The sequence below is a fragment of the Hemicordylus capensis genome, chromosome 2, assembly GCF_027244095.1.
Source record: "Hemicordylus capensis ecotype Gifberg chromosome 2, rHemCap1.1.pri, whole genome shotgun sequence".
Classification (NCBI taxonomy): Eukaryota; Metazoa; Chordata; class Lepidosauria; order Squamata; family Cordylidae; genus Hemicordylus; species Hemicordylus capensis.
The window spans coordinates 243,835,233-243,854,211 of record NC_069658.1 but is presented as its reverse complement, the minus strand read 5'-3'; the positions used below and the strand labels follow the sequence as shown (position 1 = coordinate 243,854,211).

The window sequence follows — 18,979 nt, the reverse complement described above, 5'->3', positions numbered from 1 at the left end:
TTAATTACATCTCTTTCAACATTTTCAGATTGTAGAATTCCAGCTTCTGTGAAACCAGAAATCACTGAAGAAGTTTTAGCAGCTTTCTATGCTTCTGAAATACATTTTGCAACCTTATCGTAGGTAGCTTTGCACATTTTCCAGCCCTTTGTGAATATATGCAGGCCTTTGCTCATCCAGTTTTCCCAATGCTTTCTCATTTCACTTTTAAATGCCTTCTTCACCAGGATTCACACAGTAAACGTGCATGCATTGAATCTATTATTAAAATGCCACGTAGTTGGAAAAAAGCTCCCCCCCCCCCATTTCATTAAGCCATTCAAACATTATGGCTTCACACATCGACCCTTTCTCATTAGGGCGAACAACAACATCCGCAGGAAAATTGCCTTTCGGGAGAGTTTTCCGTTTAAAAATTAGCATTGGTTTTAGTTTGTCACCATTTGCAGTGCAGGCTAATACACACATTTAAAGTCTTCTAATTTCCAACTGTCAATATGGAAACTGGTTTTTGTCCTTTTTCATTCACAGTCCTATTCAAGGGACAGTCAAATGCCAGTGGAACTTCGTCCATATTTATTATTTGTGATTGCACAAATCTTTCCTGCTCAATAGCAATTGCAACAAACTTTTAAAATGCTAATTCCTTCCCCTCCCACCACCGCTAGTTCATCTGCAGCTGCTGTGCCATTGTTGTTTTCGTACACATGGATAAATTCTTTCGCCTCATAAATCTGTAGCACCAACATGGCCCACCTTTAAAGTCCGTTATTCCCATTTGTTGTGCCATTAATGTTGCTTGTAGGCGAATTTTCACAGTGGAGACTGGCAGTCCTTTCTCTCTCTGCGCTTTAATCCACTCCTCAAGATTATTCTCCAAATTAGGCCAGGCTGCAACGCCACTTCTCCGTGCACGTTTCAATTTGGGCATTCTTGCCAGATCGTCTTTTTCAGATTTCCACCGACGAATGCATCGTTCATCCACTTCAAATTCACGGGCTGCAGCTCTGTTTCCAATCTGTTCTGCTCTTAGCACAACTGTCAGCTTGAAACTTGCAGTGTAACTCTTATGCCGTTTAGGTGCCATTTCCCCCAACAAATTTGGTGCCCAAAAGGCGTCCTTCCCCGGGAATCTCACGTAAACATCGCATCGTTGTAAGTGTTTCTGGTGTGCTCTGGAATTCACATGTAAACGCTGCATCGCCGTAAATGGCGATAAACAACTTTCAAAAATGTATGTGCCACAGCGTTTCTGCAAAAAATAAATAAATAAAATACAGTTTTTATTTATTTAGCATATTTATATACCAGCTAAAACTCACGTCTCTGGAGGTTTACAATAAAACAATACAAATTAAAACAAACTTAAGATGCTAAAACATTAAAGTAATTTAAAATGTAACACATTAAAAACTGTAAATTATTAAAAAGCCTGTGTGAACAAATGTGTCTTAACTGCCTTTTAAAAAGTTGTCAAAGGGAGGCTCTTATTTCAGCAGGGAGAATGTTCCAAAGCCTTGGGGCAACAACGGAGAAGGCCCGTCCCTGAGTAGCCACCAGATGAGATGGTGGCAACTGTAGATGAACCTCTCCAACTGATCTCAATGTGAAGTGGGGCTCCTGGCAAAGGTGATGGTTTAGGGCTTTATAGATTACTAGTATTTTTAAGCCTGTTTAAATAACGGGTGCTAGTAGGGTTGCCCCACTCTCTCTTGCCCCCCGCCTTCGCCACGCTGCTGGCCCGGCCACCCCCGCCAGCAGGCTTAGTTTTCCCGCTGCAGCCGCTGCCGCCAGTGGGGCCAGTCCCCCTGCCGCGGCTGCCGATGCCAGCGGGGCCAGTCCTCCTGCCCGCTAGTGGGCCCGGGCCCAGCCTTCCCCTCGCCTCTGCCGCCATGGCCACACTGCCGGGCCGCCTCCGCCTCACATCTGCGGCCGGGCCGCCTTGGTTGGCCGGGCCTCGCCGCCGCCGCCTCACGGCCTGGCACGCCGCCACCTCGCCCCCGCCTCACATCTGCGGCCGTCGCCGCCGCCTCTGCTCTCCCCGGGCTTTCCCTTCCCTGCGGTCGGGCCGGAACGCCGCCGCCTCTGCCCCCACCGCAGTCCTCGGCCCGCCGCTCTCCTCAACATGGCCGCCTGGTGCCTGCGGCCGTATCTTCCTCGGATGTTCTGGGCATGCGCTCAGCGCATGCCCAGAACGGCCGAGGAAGACATGGGCGCAGAGACATGGGTGCACACCCTGGCATCTTATTATATAGGATAACCAGCATCCTGTATTTTGCCTGGAAACGTATTGATAGCCAGTGTAGTTCTTTTAGTATAGGAGTAATATGGTGTATCTGAGATGACCCAGAGACCAACCTGGCGGCCACATTACCAACTGCAGTTTCCTGACTATATACAAAAGCAGCCCGATGTAGAGTGCGTTACAGTAGTCAAGTCTAGAGGTCACCAGCATATGTACCACTGTTTCCCAGAACTCTTCTTTGGAACACTCTTCCCCCTGCCCCCGCCCCCCCCCCCGATTCATTCAGTCCCATCCCAGGCTACTTTTAAGGCCCTTCTTAAGACATCAGGCATTTGCCCTTTAATAATATATATATTTAAATTGATCGTTGTTGGTATTTTTGTTGTTCACCGCCTAAAGTCTTTGGCAGAGACGTTATATAAGAAGTTTCAATACTATAAAATAAACTTCCCTGGATTGTGGATTACAGCAGGACATTTGATGGGAGAAATCCTTGTTTATTAGAACCAGTCAAGGTTGTTTGGCAAGACAGTCATTCTCTCCTGGCCTCAACCAAGTCGGAGGACAACCAAACCACAAAATGGTGTATTAAACAAAGGTACCTTGCTCAATAACAAGAAAACAACTAAACATCAATACATCAGTTCAGTTGCAGTTCCTGTTTTCATGGTCAAGCATGCACACATACCCGGACTACAAAGATATCTTAGCTTGCCAACTATAACTTCTCCAACTAAATCTATTATTGACCTAGTCAGTCTTACAAATATACTTCATTGTCTTCTGTCACTGTGCTGGCCGGGCATTGGACATAAGGACATTATTATTTATTTATTATGTATTATTTATTACATTTATAAACCACCCCATCCAGAGGCTCTGGGTGTTGTACAACAACTTTTAAAAAGACTTAAAAACACACAATTCAAAACACAGTGCTAAAAACAACATAAAAACAATTCAAAAATTGAATTGATCTACTTTTCCATGTCAGTTGATCTACTTCACCATGTCAACAAAATTGATCTACTTCTCCATGTCAGCTTCTTCAGGAGTTGGCATATCCTCCCTAAATGCCTGCCTGGAAGCAGTAATGGGCTGGATGAGGAAGAATAAACTGAAGCTGAATCCAGATAAGACGGAGATACTTATTGTGAGGGGTCAGAACTCTAGAGACGATTTTGATCTACCTGTTCTAGACGGGGTCACACTTCCCCAAAAGGAACAGGTTCGCAGTCTGGGAGTACTTCTGGATCCAAACCTCTCCTTGGTTTCACAGGTTGAGGCGCTGGCCAGGGGTGCTTTCTATCAGTTTCGGCTGATATGCCAGCTGCACCCGTTTCTCGAGATCAATGACCTCAAAACAGTGGTACATTTGTTGGTAACCTCCAGACTGGACTTCTGTAATGAGCTCTACGTGGGACTTCCTTTGTACATAGTCCGGAAACTTCAGTTGGTTCAGAATGTGGCAGCCAGGTTGGTCTCTGGGCCATCTCGGAGAGACCACGTTACTCCTCTGTTGATGGAGCTACACTGGCTGCCAATAGGTTTCCGGGCAAAATACAAAGTGCTAGTTATAACTTATAAAGCCCTAAACGGCTTTGGCCCTGGGTATTTAAGAGAGCGTCTTCTTCATTATGAGCCCCACTGCCCATTGAGGTCATCTGAGGAGGTCCGTCTCCAGTTGCCGCCAACTCGTTTGGTGGCTACACAGAGACGGGCCTTCTTGGTTGCTGCCCCGAGATTGTGGAATGGGCTCCCTGCTGGGATACAAGCCTCCCTATCTCTGGCAATTTTTTAAAAACTTCTGAAAACACATCTCTTCAACCAAGCTTTTTCAGCTTTTTAAAACTTGTTTTTAAATTGTTCTGATTATTTAATTGTTTTATGATGTTTTTAATTGTTGATTATTGATTTATCCTGTTTGATAATTTTTGTTTTAATTAATTGATTTTAATGTTGTTTTAATGTAAATCGCCCTGAGCCTTTTGAAAGGGCGGTATAAAAGTTGTAATAAAATAAATAAATAAAAACAATTTAAACAATTTAAAATCAATTAAAATACTTTTTAAAAAACAACAGTTTGCAAACCTTGGAAGGCCAGGCCAAACAAATACATTTTTAGGGCTCTCTTAAAGGCCGACAGCGAGCCTAAACTGCAGATATCTGCTGGGAGTATATTCCATAGACCAGGAGCTGTTATAGAAAAGGCCTAGTTCCGAGCTGCCACCAGATGTACCAGTGGTAACTGGAGACGGACCTCTCCAGATGACCTCAACGAGCTATGGGGATCATACCGAAGAAGGCGCTCTCTAAGGTAACCCGGACCCAAGCCATTCAGAGCTTTAAAGGTAATAACTAGCACTTTGTATTTCGTTCGGAAACATATCAGCAGCCAGTGCAGCTGTTTTAAGACAAGCATAATATGGTCTCTCTGGGTTACCCCAGAGACCAATCTGGCTGCTGCATTTTGAACTAACTGAAGTTAGTTAGTACATAAGAACATCCCTGCTGGATCAGGCCCAAGGCTCATCTAGTCCAGCATCCTGTTTCACAAAATGGCCCACCAGATGCCGCTGGAAGCCACAGGCAGGAGTTGAGGGCATGCCCTCTCTCCTGCTGTTACTCCCCTGTAACTGGTACTCAGAGGCATCCTGCCTTTGAGGCTTGAGGTGGCCTATAGCCCTCTGACTGGTAGCTGTTGATAGACCTCTCTTCCATGAAGTTATGCAAAAGCCAGATGTCAGGTAGCCTGGAAGATGCTCTTCACATGGGCAGTAAATTGGATAAAAAGTCTCTTTGGAGCACCTAAGAGTCCCCCTTTAATAGATCAAACTGGCCAGAGACTTGTAAGACAACAGTGGGGTGACCCACAACTCATCAGCTGGCCTTCTTGGCCTCTCCATGTCCTTCCATCTTCTCCCAGCTGACAAACCCACCTGGCTCCTTATCCCTCTTTGACACATACAGCTCCTAGATGGCTCAAAACCGAAGCCCCATTCTGAATCCACAGCTCTGCTCACCGTTACAGCACCAAGAGCAAGCAGCAAGTCCCACCCTAGGGCTGTCACTCACCCCTTCCAGCTCCCCCACTCTTTGTTAAGGTTCTGTTTGTGTGAAGAGAGGAGGTCTGTAACCATGATGGCCAGCGCTTTGGCGCTCAGCAGCATCAGGCATTCCGGACATCACAGTTACAGCGCTTCCCTCTTGGCATAAACGGAGCCTTAGTGATGAGTGGGCAAACTGGAGGGGTGAGTGACAGCTCCAGGGTGCTGTCACTCTTAAGCGGATGTTTGTTATGCTTCCCTTCTTAATTTCTCTTCCCCAATTCAAAATTAGTAATGGTATCCGTGGTGGGCCTTCCAGTCTTTTGGGCAAGGAAGAAACAGTCTACATTGGTGGGAATTGCTCCATAACTCTCACTGTGATCACAGCTATCCTTAACATGAGCTTGAAGATGGAGAGGGGGGGAGTGTGTTTGTGTGGGGATGAAATAGGTTGGGGCATCCTTAAGAAATATTTCCTTTTCACCGTCCTAAATCCCCACCAGTCGATTTCATGCTACAATCATGGTTCTGAGCTGAAAAGTTAGAGACTAGACTCTTGGGACTAGACTGTGCCTCAAGGAACTACTCCCATCAGCACCAAAAGGAGCGTTGTTCTGCCACCCTGTAATGCACAGAGGAGACCTCCTTCCTGGAGTTCACATCCTTTATTTAAAACAGACAAACCAACCAAAAAGGGAAAGACATGGGTGAAAGTCAGTGAATAAAGTTACTCCTCTGTGCTTCCTTAAAAGAGGAAGAGGCTGGATGAGATCACCAGCAGTGATGTTGAACAGCACAGTGAAGCATTGTGTATTCGAAGCTCTTTCTCAAATACGTTCCACATAAGCTTATGTCAACATTAAAATGTACGTTTATCAGGTCTCACAGGATTCTTTCCTCGTTTTGCTACAGATTAATGTGATTATTTTCCTTGAACAGCGTGGAAAGCCCAAAGGGGTTCTTAAACCTGAACCAAGGTGTGAACTCACACTGAAGTTCCTTCCAAACTTGAGGCATTTATACACTCTATCTAAAATGAATTCTTTGATGCAAAGTTACGTGTGAACTCCGTGTGAAGCTCTTTCCACATTCCAAGCATTTATACGGTTTTTCTCCAGTGTGTGTCCTTTGATGCCTAGTAAGATGTCCACTGGTACGGAAGGTCTTTCCACACTCCAAGCATTTATATGGTTTCTCTCCAGTGTGGGTTCTATGGTGTCTAGCAAGATCACTATTCATGATGAAGCACTTTCCACACTCCAAGCATTTAAATGGTTTCTCACCAGTGTGGGTTCTTTGATGCAAAGTAAGATGTGCAATTCGGGTGAAGCTCTTTCCACACTCCAAGCATGTATATAGTTTCTCACTTGGTTTCTCACCAGTGTGGATTCTGTGATGTTTAGTAAGATGTGCACTTCGGATGAAGCTCTTTCCACACTCCAAGCATGTATATGGTTTCTCACCAGTGTGGATTCTGTGATGTTTAGTAAGCTGTGCTTTTCGGGTGAAGCTCTTTCCACATACCAAGCATTTATGTGGTTTCTCACCAGTGTGGGTCCTTTGATGTATAATAAGGTTTCCACTTTGACTGAAGCTCTTTCCACACTCCAAACATGTATATGGTTTTTCACCAGTGTGGGTCCTTTGATGTACAATAAGGTTTCCACTGTAACTGAAACTCTGTCCACATTCCAAGCATTTATATGGTTTCTCACATAATTTCTCTCCAATATGGGTTCTGTGATGTATAGTAATAGCTCCATATAAACTGATGCTCTTTCCACACACCACGTATTTATATGGTTTCTCCTCAGTGTGCATTTTTTGAAGCAAAGGAAGGTGTGAACTTCGGCAGAAGCTTCTTCCGCATTCCAAATGTTTATCTGGTTTCTCCCCAGTCTGCATTTCCCACTGAAGTTGAAAACATGGTTCCCAACTTATTCTTTTCCTACTTACAGAATACAGGCTTCCTCTTTCTTTCTCCATTATTTGTTGGATTTTGATAGTCCTTTTCTCCTTTTCTTTCCCTCTGGCATCTCCCAAGAATCCTCCATGGGGCTTTCCCTCAAACTCACTCTCCCACGTGTCAACTACTGGGAGAAAAGGAGAACACTGGTCAAACCTGGGATAGTAAAGAAGCCCCATATCCATTAACAGCCTCTATGACTGTTCCGATTATGAAAAACAACAAAGCCAATTTGCCCTGTTATAATGAGATATGGGTGGATGTGGCAGGCAGAGTCCTACCTGTGTCCATTCAGGCTCTCCAGGCAGTAGGGAGCCAGGTGAAGTGGATGTTTGGGTGGGTGGATGGATAGGTAGGGAGTCACGAGGGGAGTGTGACTTGTAGTAGCAAGCATGATTTGTCCCCTTAGCTAAGCAAGGTCTGCCCTGGTTGCATACGAAAGGGAGACTAGAAGTGTGAGCACTGTAAGAACTTCCCCTCAGGGGATGAAGCTGCTCTGGGAAGAGCAGAAGGTTCCAAGTTCCCTCCCTGGCTTCTCCAAGATAGAGCTGAGAGAGATTCCTGCCTGAAACCTTGGAGAAGCCGCTGCCAGTCTAGGTAGACAATACTGAGCTACTACTACAAATATTTATATACCGCTCTTCAACCAAAGTTCTCAAAGTAGATTACATAGAAAAATAAATACATAAATAAGATGGACCCCGTCCCAAAAGGGCTCACAGTCTAAAAATCAACGTAAGGCAGATAACCAGCAACAACTACTGGAGGGGTGCTTTGCTGGGGTTGAATAGGGCCAGTTGCTCTTCACCTGCTAAATAGAAGAGAACCACCACTTTAAAAGGTGCCCCCTTGCTCAATTAGCAGGGGCTCAATTGATGGACCGATGGTCTGACTCAGTATATATCAGTGTTTCTCAACGTTTTTGGAGTCATGGACCGGTACATTATTCTTGTAGTTTCCTGGACCAGAAGTTAGTAAGGGGGTCATCCTCCTTGCCCCCACCCCCACCCCAGGCACCCCCCAAAAAAACAATTTTGGGCAGCTCTCTGGAGCTCATTTCCAGGCAGCCCTTGCTGCTGGGTAATGTTCATTTTGACGAAGCAAAATGAACGTTATCCAGCAGCGAGGGCTGCCTGGAAATGAGCTCTGGAGAGCTCCCGCTGGGCCCCCAAAGCCCCAATTTTTTGGGGGGAGGGGGTGATTTTTATTAGTGATGCCTCACGTACCGGTACCCAACACCTTGTGGACCGGCACCGGTCCATGGATCGGTGGTTGAGGAACACTGGTATATATGGCAGCTTCCTATGTTCACAATCAGGGTTTCATCTTGTTTTACTCTCCCTAGGGAAACTTCTCTGTTGGCAACACCTGGTCCCTCCCTAGTAATCTTCTTCCCTGGATTAACACAGGTAGCCTTAGGATGTGGTTGAGTGCCCCAGGCTAGTTTTGCTGTGCCATTTCAACACTGATCCCAGGGCTGCCTTGCTTTGTGCGACCCTGGATTTCACAGTCTCCATGTGTAGTCCCCGACTGACGTTTATCACACAGCCTTTTAAAAAGCTTATTATTGTAGATATTTAACATTTCTGAATCAGCAGGGCCCAGCCTTCTTCTTTGATACAACCTGGGAGCCCTCGAGCCTTGCTGAAATCAGCCAGACCACATATGGTTTGGCCAAAATAATTCTCACAGCCAAAATAATTCTCATTACACAGTTGAAGCAATCATATAAATAAGGCATTAAATAATCTAAATCAAATAAACTACAGATTCAATTTATTTAAAATAATTATAACTAAAATATAAATCTATCTTGTCAGAGGTCAAACCACATGGGCATACCAGCATGTATATTTATTCATTCATTCATCACATTTATATACCGCCCAAACTTTCATCTCTGGGCGGTTAACATAAAACAATTCAACAATTTAAAATCAATCATGGAATTAAAACCAACAGATTTTAAACGGCTGAGAAAGCTTGGTTTAAAAGATGGGTTTATAGATGTTTTTTTAAAAAATCTAAAATATAGTATATAACACTAGAAGTACTGTAAGTAGTGGACACATGAAAGAACAGTTTTATTTAAGAAAACTTAAATCTTTTGAACCCTCTCTTATATATTTGCAAGGTGAACATCAGCCATTTTTAAATGTGCCAATGGATCGTACACAATCCTTATTAGTATCATCTCTTATGTCTGCCCTTATTAATATATTCTTCAAATAAACTATGAAGACTCTTTGATTTAGATAACTGAATTTTATTTATTTATTTTATTTGTACACTGCCCCAAACTTCCATCACTGGGCAGTTTATGTCAACATAAAAAAGAATTAAACCAATTTAAAACCACAAGTCTAGTTAAAAAGCTTGGGTGAATTAATTGATATATTTATATGGTTGCTTCAACTGTGTAATGAAAACATTTTTGGCTGTAAGAATTTGTACAGATATGTTCAAACTGTTTTCAAAGAATTATTGAGAGTGTTGCAACTTGCAGATACATTTTATTATTTTTATTATTATTTTTATTCAATTTATATACTGCCCTTCCCAAAGTGGGAGCAGGTGGTTTACATGAAAATTAAAAAACAAACATGTAATAGAACAATTAAAATTAAAAAACAACATTCAAACCAGATCAAAACTCATAAAAATTAAAACTAAAACTAGGTATCAGTAAGATGGATTTCGTTAAGAGCCAGGCTAAAAAGATGGGAATTTAAGGCTCTCCTGAAGGCCTCAATTTATAATTGGTTTTTAGAGTCCGCAATAAGAAGTTTATATCCTCCTCAGATTGCAGTTTGGATTTGTTACACAAAGATTCCAACAGTGACTGATAAAGAGCATGAAAACAGGGTTTTAGTGCTACTCTTCCTTGTGTTCTTTCTGTGATCATCTACTAATATCTATTTGTATCTAATATCTATTTGTTATTTCTCTGTGTAAACCACCCAGAGCCATTTTTGGAAGGGCGGTATAGAAATCGAATAAATAAATAATAATTCTCTCTCATTTTTACCAATTACGGTTTCATCATAGGTTCTATTTTTCACTTATTGAGTTGTTTCTATACAATCGGCCATTGACAGCTGTGGATTTCGTAACCCTTGTTTTTAGTATGTGCAAAAGGGATTTTGTGGTCAGTCTCGCATATTGTAATTTGAGTATGCGTGAGTTATCGTACGATTGGAGTGGCGAGAAACACGAAAGAGGGGAGAAAGATGGAGGAGAGAAAGAGGCAGAGAAGAGGGAGAAAGGAATGAGAGAGAGAGAGAGAGAGAGAGAGAGAGAGAGAGACTGAGAGGCGGAGAAAACCCCATCTGCTTTACTTCTCGCCACCCTTCTCCATGCGCGCAGCGTTTCTCTTACCACTGAACTTGATTTGCTTTCTGGCAACCGTTGCCCTTGTAGCAGGAAAGGGAGCAGCTGCTGATCTGTCTCCATTCCTGCTTCTAGGACCTTTCCTCTGGCCCGTTGTGCTCAGTGCAGTCTTGTCCCTCCCTGCCCCCTGACCTCGAAGTGGAGAGAGTTTGAAAATGAAGGGGTAGTGGGTAGGACCCAGACACTTAGTGGGTAAGAGAGGGAGGGAAGGGCTGGAGAGAGATGGAGGAGAGAAAGAGAGAGAGAGAAGCAGAGAAGCAAAGAAATGGAGCTCACGGAGGGGAGGTGCAGCAGGAATTTGGAGGGGGGCCCTCCAAAGGTCGAGGCTCCAAAATTACCTAGGTGTAACCTCTGAGGTGTAGCAACGCCCAGCAGAGCCCATCGATGACCATTGAGGAAGTCACTGGAGGAGTCCAAAAAGTGACCAAGAGCAAACTTTCTAGTCCATGTGGGTGAAATTATGTGGGTGAGTGGATGAGCCAGTGGAAACATAAGCGATCTCATAAACCTGCTTCACTTTGGAAAGTATGCAGAACATGAAATAGTTGAAAGTTTCAGATCTAAAACCATGTAACCTAAGCAGCTGTTCTTACCACCAGATTGAGAATCCATTTACCGCGTACCAGGCTGGAAAAATTATTTTGGCTGGCTTGCCCAAAGTCACACCATGAGTTTCACTGTTGTAGGGTGGGTGGGATTTGAACCTGGATCTTCTGGGTTGCTTTTGAACTCTGACTACTATACAACACTGGCTCTCTGGCCTGTACGTGGCTTGAATCCATGAACTTGGCATTATTCCCACTACACTTCCCCAGCTGAGTGAACCAGCCTCACACACTCTCTCCCTTCTACTCTCCCCTTTAAAAGGTTCACTGAAAGTATGTTTGATTAAACAAACAACACAGAAATCCTGCAAAGACATGAGAATAGAAAGGGAACATAGAAAGAGGAAGGGGGGGGGACAGTATTATTTATTCTGCACATTTAAAAGACTTTATATCAAATGGCGGTGGGGGCGGGGGGGATATCTTACTCAGAGAATCCAGATTCCTAAAATTCTCTTCCATGACTTCCCTGTGCAGGGCTCTTTGGTCTGGATCCAGCACAGCCCACTCCTCCTCCGTGAAACCAACGGCCACCTCTTCAAAAGTCATCAGACCCTGGAAAAAAAAGAAGAAAAAGGTTTTTCGCTCTCAGATCACATGATTCTTTCCCTTCTAAGCACAATCCAAAAGGGTCCTTAAGGTGAGGTAAGGTGAGAAGGGTACCAGTTAGAGAACATGCTCCCTTGCAGAGTTGTTATAATTATATACCACTGTTCAACAAAAAGAGTCAAAGTGGTTTCAATAGCAAAAGAAATGGGGGGCAGGGGATGGTTCCCTGTCCCAGAAGAGCTCAAAGACTTGCAAAAAAGACAGAAGTCGAGATACCAGCACCAGCTACAGCAAAAGACATTATCCTGGAATGAAGTACCCTCGCTCTCCCCCCTGGGATGAAGTACCCTCGCTCTCCCCCTGCTAACTACCTGACAGTCAAACACTTTCAAAGCTGCCTCCTTCCCGAGTTGACAAGTTTCATGCCTTCAAGAGCGGCCACAACTTTCCTAGCAGGCAGCTTTGACAGAAGCCAAAAGGAAAGAGATTCCTTCAGGTCTAGCAGGATGTGCCAGGAACTGTCCATCCCACATTCTCCTCCCCTAATGTTCCTGGAGTAATGGCAGGTGAGAGGGCATGCCCTCAACTCCTGACTGTAGGCTCCCAATGGCATCTGGTGGGCCACTGTGCGAAACAGGATGCTGGACTAAATGGGCCTTGGGCCTGATCCAGCAGGGCTGTTCTTATGTTCCCCTACCTGTTCTAGTCCTATTGAAGATTCGTCACCTCCAACAGACAGAAGAGGTGGCTGAGGATGCACTGGCAGTGTCATTTCACCACCTGCAAAGGACACAAAAGTGATGGGAATGAAATATATAGATAGGTTTGTCAAAAAAAAAAATCCATACTGGCTCTGTGCACACTTCAAAATGCCGGTTTGGATGCATCAAGACTACAACTCCTGTAATTAAACAGATTTTTAGCCTACTTATGAGATCACTTGGCATTCCATGTATGTGTCTGTGTGTCTGTCCCCCCACCCATCAACTGTGTGTCTGTCCCCCCACCCATCAACTCTGCAATGCCTGGACCAATATGAACCAAATTGGGTTCAGCCATAGGGACACTCAGGTACGCCTCACCGGCATAGTTTGTGATGATGTCATCTACCCCAATTCAAGATGGCAAAGACGTAAACATCTGAGGGCACAAGTGAACTGCCTAACCAATTTGAACCAAATTTGCTACAGATGTAGGGACACATAGGGATGGCTCTATGGCATAGTTTAGGATGATGTCATCCACCCTGATTCAAGATAGCGGACGCTTGAGGTGCAAGTGGGCTAACTTGTGGGCTATCTAACCGATCTGAACCAAATTTGGTACAGTTGTAGTGTGTGACACACATGGACACATCAGAGGTGTGGTTTGTGATGATGTCATCCACCCAAGTTCAAAATGGCATGCACATGAACATTTGAGGCACAACTGGGCTAACCTGTAAAGCACCTAACCAATTTGAACCAAAACTGAACACATTGAGGTGCAAATGGGAACTGATTTGGACCAAACTGGGTACAGTTGTAGGGACACATAGGGACACCTCAAACGCATAGTTTGTGATGATGTCATCCACCCCAATTCAAGCTTTTAAAATTTATTTATTTAAAATATTTCTATACTGCCCAAATATTGTGTCTCTAGGCTGTTTACAATTAAAATCATTTAAAACATCAAATCAATTAACTATTAAAATCATTTAAATCATTAAAAACCCAGTATTAAAATGATTTAAAACTATAAATCTAATTAAAAGCCTGGGTGAATAAATGTTGCAACGGAGAAGGCCCGTTCCCGAGTAGACGCCAGACAAGTCTCTCCCTATGACCTTAAGAGCAGGTGGGGATCATGGCCAAGAAGAAGTTCTTTTAAATGCTCAGAGTGGAGGCATGCACGTTTCTCGCAAGTGGGCTAACATGTCAACAGCCTAACCAAATGAATTTGGACCTCATTTAGTCCAGTTCTAGGGATAATACATTGCACACTACCCAGAGCCTCTGGATGGGGCGGTTTATAAATGAAATGAAATGAAATAAAGGAAAGTAGGCAGATTAGTTCTTACTAGTCAACTTGTTAAACTGTGGAAGAATCTGTGACTACACTCCCCCCCCCCCTGAAAAAAAAAAAAAGGAGCACGGTAGCACAAAATTATGGCAAGGATTTCAGTTGACCTCCCTCCATCAAGTGAACCAGCCAAGAAGAAGGGAAAGAGATTAAAAGAGGAACGGGACACAGAAACGCCGGGGTGGGGAGGGCTAGATTGGGGACATTTCCCCCTCCCCAGAAAAGGCAGGCAAATGCTGGAAGAGCCATTATTATACTAGAGGCCTGTGGTGGGTGAGAATCAAAGATCAGAGTGGGCAGAGACCTTGGATGGCTCCTAGTCCAGCCCACTGCTCAGTGCAGGAAACTGTTCCAAGCACCCCTGGCAGATGCCTCTTCAGCCTCTGAAAGAAAACCTCCAGCAAAGGGGAGCCCACCACTGCAGGAAGCAGATTGCCCCATGGTCAGGCAGCTCCCACAGCTATAAGACTTTCTTCCCCCTGTCTTGCCTCAATCGGCTTCCATGTAATTTCAGCCTATTAGTTCCAACCTGGCCCTCAGGAGCAACAGAGAAAAAAGTTGTGCTTTCTTCTGTGGGACAGTACTTCAGAGAAGGATGACACATCTGAGGAGGCGGGGGGGTCCCTCCCCAAGGGGAAACTGCAACCCAAATCCTGCAATTTGGTGGCATGGGGTGGGAGTGTCACACTCACTGTGTATCAGCCCTGCCAGTCCTCTGCCCAAATAGCTCTGCGTGATCTCCTGCTCTCAGTCTTTCTTTGAGGTCCTTGGAGTGCAGCACTATAGAACAGGGATTCTCAGCGTTGGGTCCCCAGATGTTATTGGACTTCAACTCCCATAATCCCCAACCAAAGGCCACTGGGGCAGGGGATGATGGGAGTTGAAGCCCAATAGCTTCTGGAGACCCATTGTTGAGAATCCTTGTGAAACCAGGACAGATACCAGGAGAAATATGGGGGGGGGGGCATAAAACTCCATTCTTGGGGGCAGTTGTGAAAAGTGCCTTTCTCTGAAGTAAACACAGGGGCCCAGCAATGGGAGAGGAGGTGGGAACACTTGCCCCCTCCCCCACCCTCACCTTCTGGTGTTGCTGATGCAGAGGGAGCTCCTTTTTCTGTAGGATACCAGCCGAGAGATGATGCCTTTCCACTGATGAGTTATCCTAAGGTTTTTCTTTCTTTTAGTACAGTTTTTTAAATATGCTTTGTGGCTCACTGCACAATCTCTGGAAGTACAGGTTGGCATGCATAAATCCTAAAACTGATCAAATGAACGGTTTATGAAACCTTGTGAGAAGCTGCAGATGAGCATCATCTTCAAAAGGCCTCGGAGGAACATCAAAGCAGACTACAGATTGAAGGTATGTCAGTGAGAGAGATAGAAAGCTGACATCTGCCCCATTCTTCCTTACCCAGTAAGGTGGCACCTCTGTCGCCCTCCTGCAAGATCCCCCTGGGAAGTGGCCTCTGCCGGGTGTCTGATGGAGCCTTCTGTGCCTCCGCAAAATCAGGGACCATTTCAAACAACAATCCTTGTATCTGAAACAAAGAAGAGGAGATCCCAGGCAGGGAACAGGGAGGAGAGGAATTAGAAAGGAAATGGAGCAGGACAAGGCCCGAGAAGGGGCTGGGTTGGGTCGGCCAATTCCTTGACTGATTTCCCAGTTGTTTGCTTGGACAGCTTCTGGCCTTTCTTGAGCATCTCCTGCCTGACAGTTACAGCTCTCAGAATGTACTACTCTCTCACCTGTTGCTCTCCCTGCTTCTTCTCCTCTGCCTGGCTCAGAAGGAAACCTTCGGCTAGGGCCACCGCCTGGGAACTGGTCTCTGCTCCGCATTCCCTGACCCAGCTCTCCATCTCCTGGGGCAGGATGGCCAAGAACTGCTCCAGGACAACCAAGTCCAGGATCTGATTCTTGGTGTGTTGCTTTGGCTTCAGCCATCCACGGCAAAGGCTGTGGAGTCGGCTGCAAAGCTCTCGGGGGCCCTCAGCTCCTTGGTAGCGGGACTGCCTGAAGTGCTGGCGCTGCACATCTGAACTGCTGGTGTCTTTGCCCAGGACCTTCTGTGGAGATGTGTAGAAGTCCTCACTGTTCCCAGCCTGGATGGCATCATCAGGGCCTTCTTCTGCTTTGGGGCCAGCAGAGTCCTCCTCTCCCATCTTTGATCTGTGCTCTAAGGCAATCTCCAACAAGGCCCAAAGATCTCCTTGTTCTTTCCTGAGGGAAGGAGGTTTTTTACATATCAAAATTCCACTTCACAGAGCTTCTGTTCCCTGTAGAAAAGGGAGGCAAATACCAGGAGTCACAGGAAAACTAGAAAGGAAGTCTGGGGGAGGGAGAGGCGTAGTAAGGCCAGAGAACTGTATCTATTACATCTGCCTCAGCTATGATGTTTAGTTTTAAAAGTAAACCAGGGTACAGACTCCCTCAAATGCCAGCTACGGCTAGGAAGTACAGAACTCTACATGTGTGGAACATAATGTGTGAATAAGTGGATGTACAGCCATAAAGCTTTGTGCATGCTTATGCTGAATAGATTATATGTGTCTAGAACATAATGTGAGAACAGGAATCTAGCACCTACATTTTGAAAAATAAATTGGGGGGAGAGTAGAATTATCATTTTTGGTTTTGTGTGCAAAGACATTTATAGAGAAGCTATGTTGTGTGTGTGTGTGTGTGTGTCTCAGTCATAGCTGGAGACAGATTCTCGTCTCCTCTGCTGCAGCTCATTGGCTTTGCCTGCTGCATGCCATCAAGGGGACAAGAACATCTGATGGGTCACCCTTTGAATTTCCCATTTCCCCAAATTATCTGGGAGAATTTATCACGTGGAATCTGCTCTTAAATGTGGTTGATGCTGATTTTGGGACACAGCAGACAGAATTCAGCTCTATGCATATGCAGGCGTGAGTACATGGCAAAGGCAGGAAGGACAGGACCCTGAAAGCAGGCCTGCTCAACTTAGGCTTGCCCGCTGTTTTTGGACTACAGTTCCCATAATCCCCAGCTACAGTGGCCAACAGCCAGGGATTATGGGAATTGTAGCTCAACATCTGCACTGCAGAAGGGCTGAAGATGAGCAGCCCTGCTAGAGCCTCCCTACCAGCTCCCACTAGGCACACACACAGCCATCCATAAGAACCCCCCAGAATTCCCAAGGAGACTCCGAGGGCCTCCCATATCCCCATCCAGCCCCTCCTCTCATTTTGAGTCCCTGATGCCACCTGGGGCGGGGGGGGGGGTTGCCAGTCAAGAGGGGCTTGGAATTCCCCGAGTATTGGCAACAATCTTTAGGTGACACTTGAAAGCAGTTCTAGTCGAGATGGCGGGGGCGTGATCCTGGGGAAAGACCTCCTGGAGCAGCTTCAGGCAGAGCTGGCAAGCAAGGCAAGCCCACCACCCCCGCAGCAGCAGCAGGGCCTTTCCTTGGCAGAGCCGGCTGGGGCAGCGAGCCTCGGGTGCCCCCACGGCTGTCGCCTGTCCCTGCTTGCCCCACTCTCTCCTCCCACCCCGCCGGCTGCCGAGACCGAGAGGCCAGGGAGACACACAGACTGACGGAGGAGCACGCCCTGCTTGCTGCTCAGTGTGGAAGGAGAAACCTGGCGGGACGCTCCTAGCATGCGACCGGCCGGGAGGAGGAGCAGGCGGGCGGGCGGCACCCAGCGCCAAGCCCTGCGGCGGGCGGTGGAGACGGATCAGGGCTGGGAGGTGGCGGCGGCGGCCGCAAAATGGGCGACGTACGCTGCCTTTCCTGCTCTGCTGCGGCTGCTGAGTGGGGGGAGGGCGGCGGCAGGCACTGGCAGGCATCTCTCCTCCGTCCGGCGGTCAAGAGCGGCGAGTCCCAGGCGCAGCTTCCACCCCGCTCCTGCTCTCCCTCCGCCCAGCCCTGCCGGCTTCCTTCCAGCCCCAGTGACCTGTCTGAGGAAGGGACGGGCTCCGGTTCCCACCGCTCTCTCCCCCTGCACGATCCGGGGGGGGGGACCCTGGGGGGGGAGGGAGTGCGTTCAGCGTCTACAGGGGGGGCGGCTGGACGGTGGGGCGAGGAGTGCATTGAGAACTCACCACCAGACCCCAGGAAGAAGAAGAGGAGGAGGAGCCTGGAGCCCACACGCATCCCAGGCCCCTTTGCAGAAAAAGAGGCGGGGGCAGGCAATGACTTCCCGCTTCCATGCCTTCACTTTAACCCTTCGAGGGCTCCCACACCAGAAAACACTGCGGACTAGCCGCTTGGTGACTTCCGCAAGAGCTGAGCTGCAGCACTTTTGCCTTCCAGATGGTCTTGGTACTACAACTCCCATCATCCGCAGCCACAGACAGTGCACAATAGTCAGCGATTATGGGGTTTGTAGCCCCAGCATCTGCAGCAGGACTGAAGCAGTACAGCCCTGCACGGAGGCCTGCCAGAAAGAAACCCTTGAGGACTAGCCGTGAACACGTGGTCTGAGCGAACGGCACTGGAGACCAGTGTTCCCTCTAATAGGGATTCCTAGATGTTGTTGACTACAACTCCCAGAATCCCCAGCCAAAGGCCATTGCAGCTGCAGATGCTGGGAGTTGTAGTGAACAACATCTGGGAATCCCTGTTAGAGGGAACACTACTGGAGGCATTTAAAATTACTTGCCAAGAAATTACATTTCAGTAAATAAAGAAGAAGAAAAATCTGTACCTGCATCTTTTTGGGGGGGGGGGGCATCTCTCCTACACATCTTTCTCAAAATCTGTCTCATGCAAAACCTCTGTCTGTAAGTTTCAAAGCAGCATCGAATGAAACAAGAAATGTCCTGGTTCTTTTTGGCTTTGATAAGAATTTATCTGCACTTGTGTTGATACCTGAGGAATTCTAAAGTGGTGGAGAGGTCAGATTTCCCCTTGTGGATTCTGCCGCAGCAAGGCTGGGTTTTCCCATAATTTCAGCTTTAATCAAGACTACCCCTACATTCCCCAAGCTTACAGCAGTCTGTTCTTAACATTCACAGTTCACTCCTCCATGGATGCCATGTGTTTGCATGTGAGAGAAGCGAAAGAGACACATCTGTTGTGAGGAGAAACTTAACTATGTACACTGCTCTAGTCCCCTTGGAGGAAGAGCAGAACACAAATGTAAAAAT

At 46.4% G+C, this 18,979-nt stretch overlaps 1 protein-coding gene across 1 annotated transcript in view; it reads right to left on the bottom strand.

Moving 5' to 3' along the window:
* Positions 1 to 18,248, bottom strand: part of LOC128347587 (zinc finger protein 420-like) — a 35,214-nt gene extending 16,966 nt beyond the window's left edge. The window contains exons 1-6 of the mRNA XM_053302537.1: positions 17,933 to 18,248; positions 15,613 to 16,084; positions 15,278 to 15,404; positions 12,500 to 12,582; positions 11,682 to 11,808; positions 6,333 to 7,385 (exon numbers count right to left, since the gene is read on the bottom strand). Of these exons, the coding sequence (XP_053158512.1) occupies positions 6,333 to 7,385; positions 11,682 to 11,808; positions 12,500 to 12,582; positions 15,278 to 15,404; positions 15,613 to 16,084; positions 17,933 to 18,171 (2,101 nt within the window). The 5' untranslated portion in view covers positions 18,172 to 18,248. The remainder of the gene's footprint in view (positions 1 to 6,332; positions 7,386 to 11,681; positions 11,809 to 12,499; positions 12,583 to 15,277; positions 15,405 to 15,612; positions 16,085 to 17,932) is intronic.
* Positions 18,249 to 18,979: the final 731 nt, after the last annotated feature.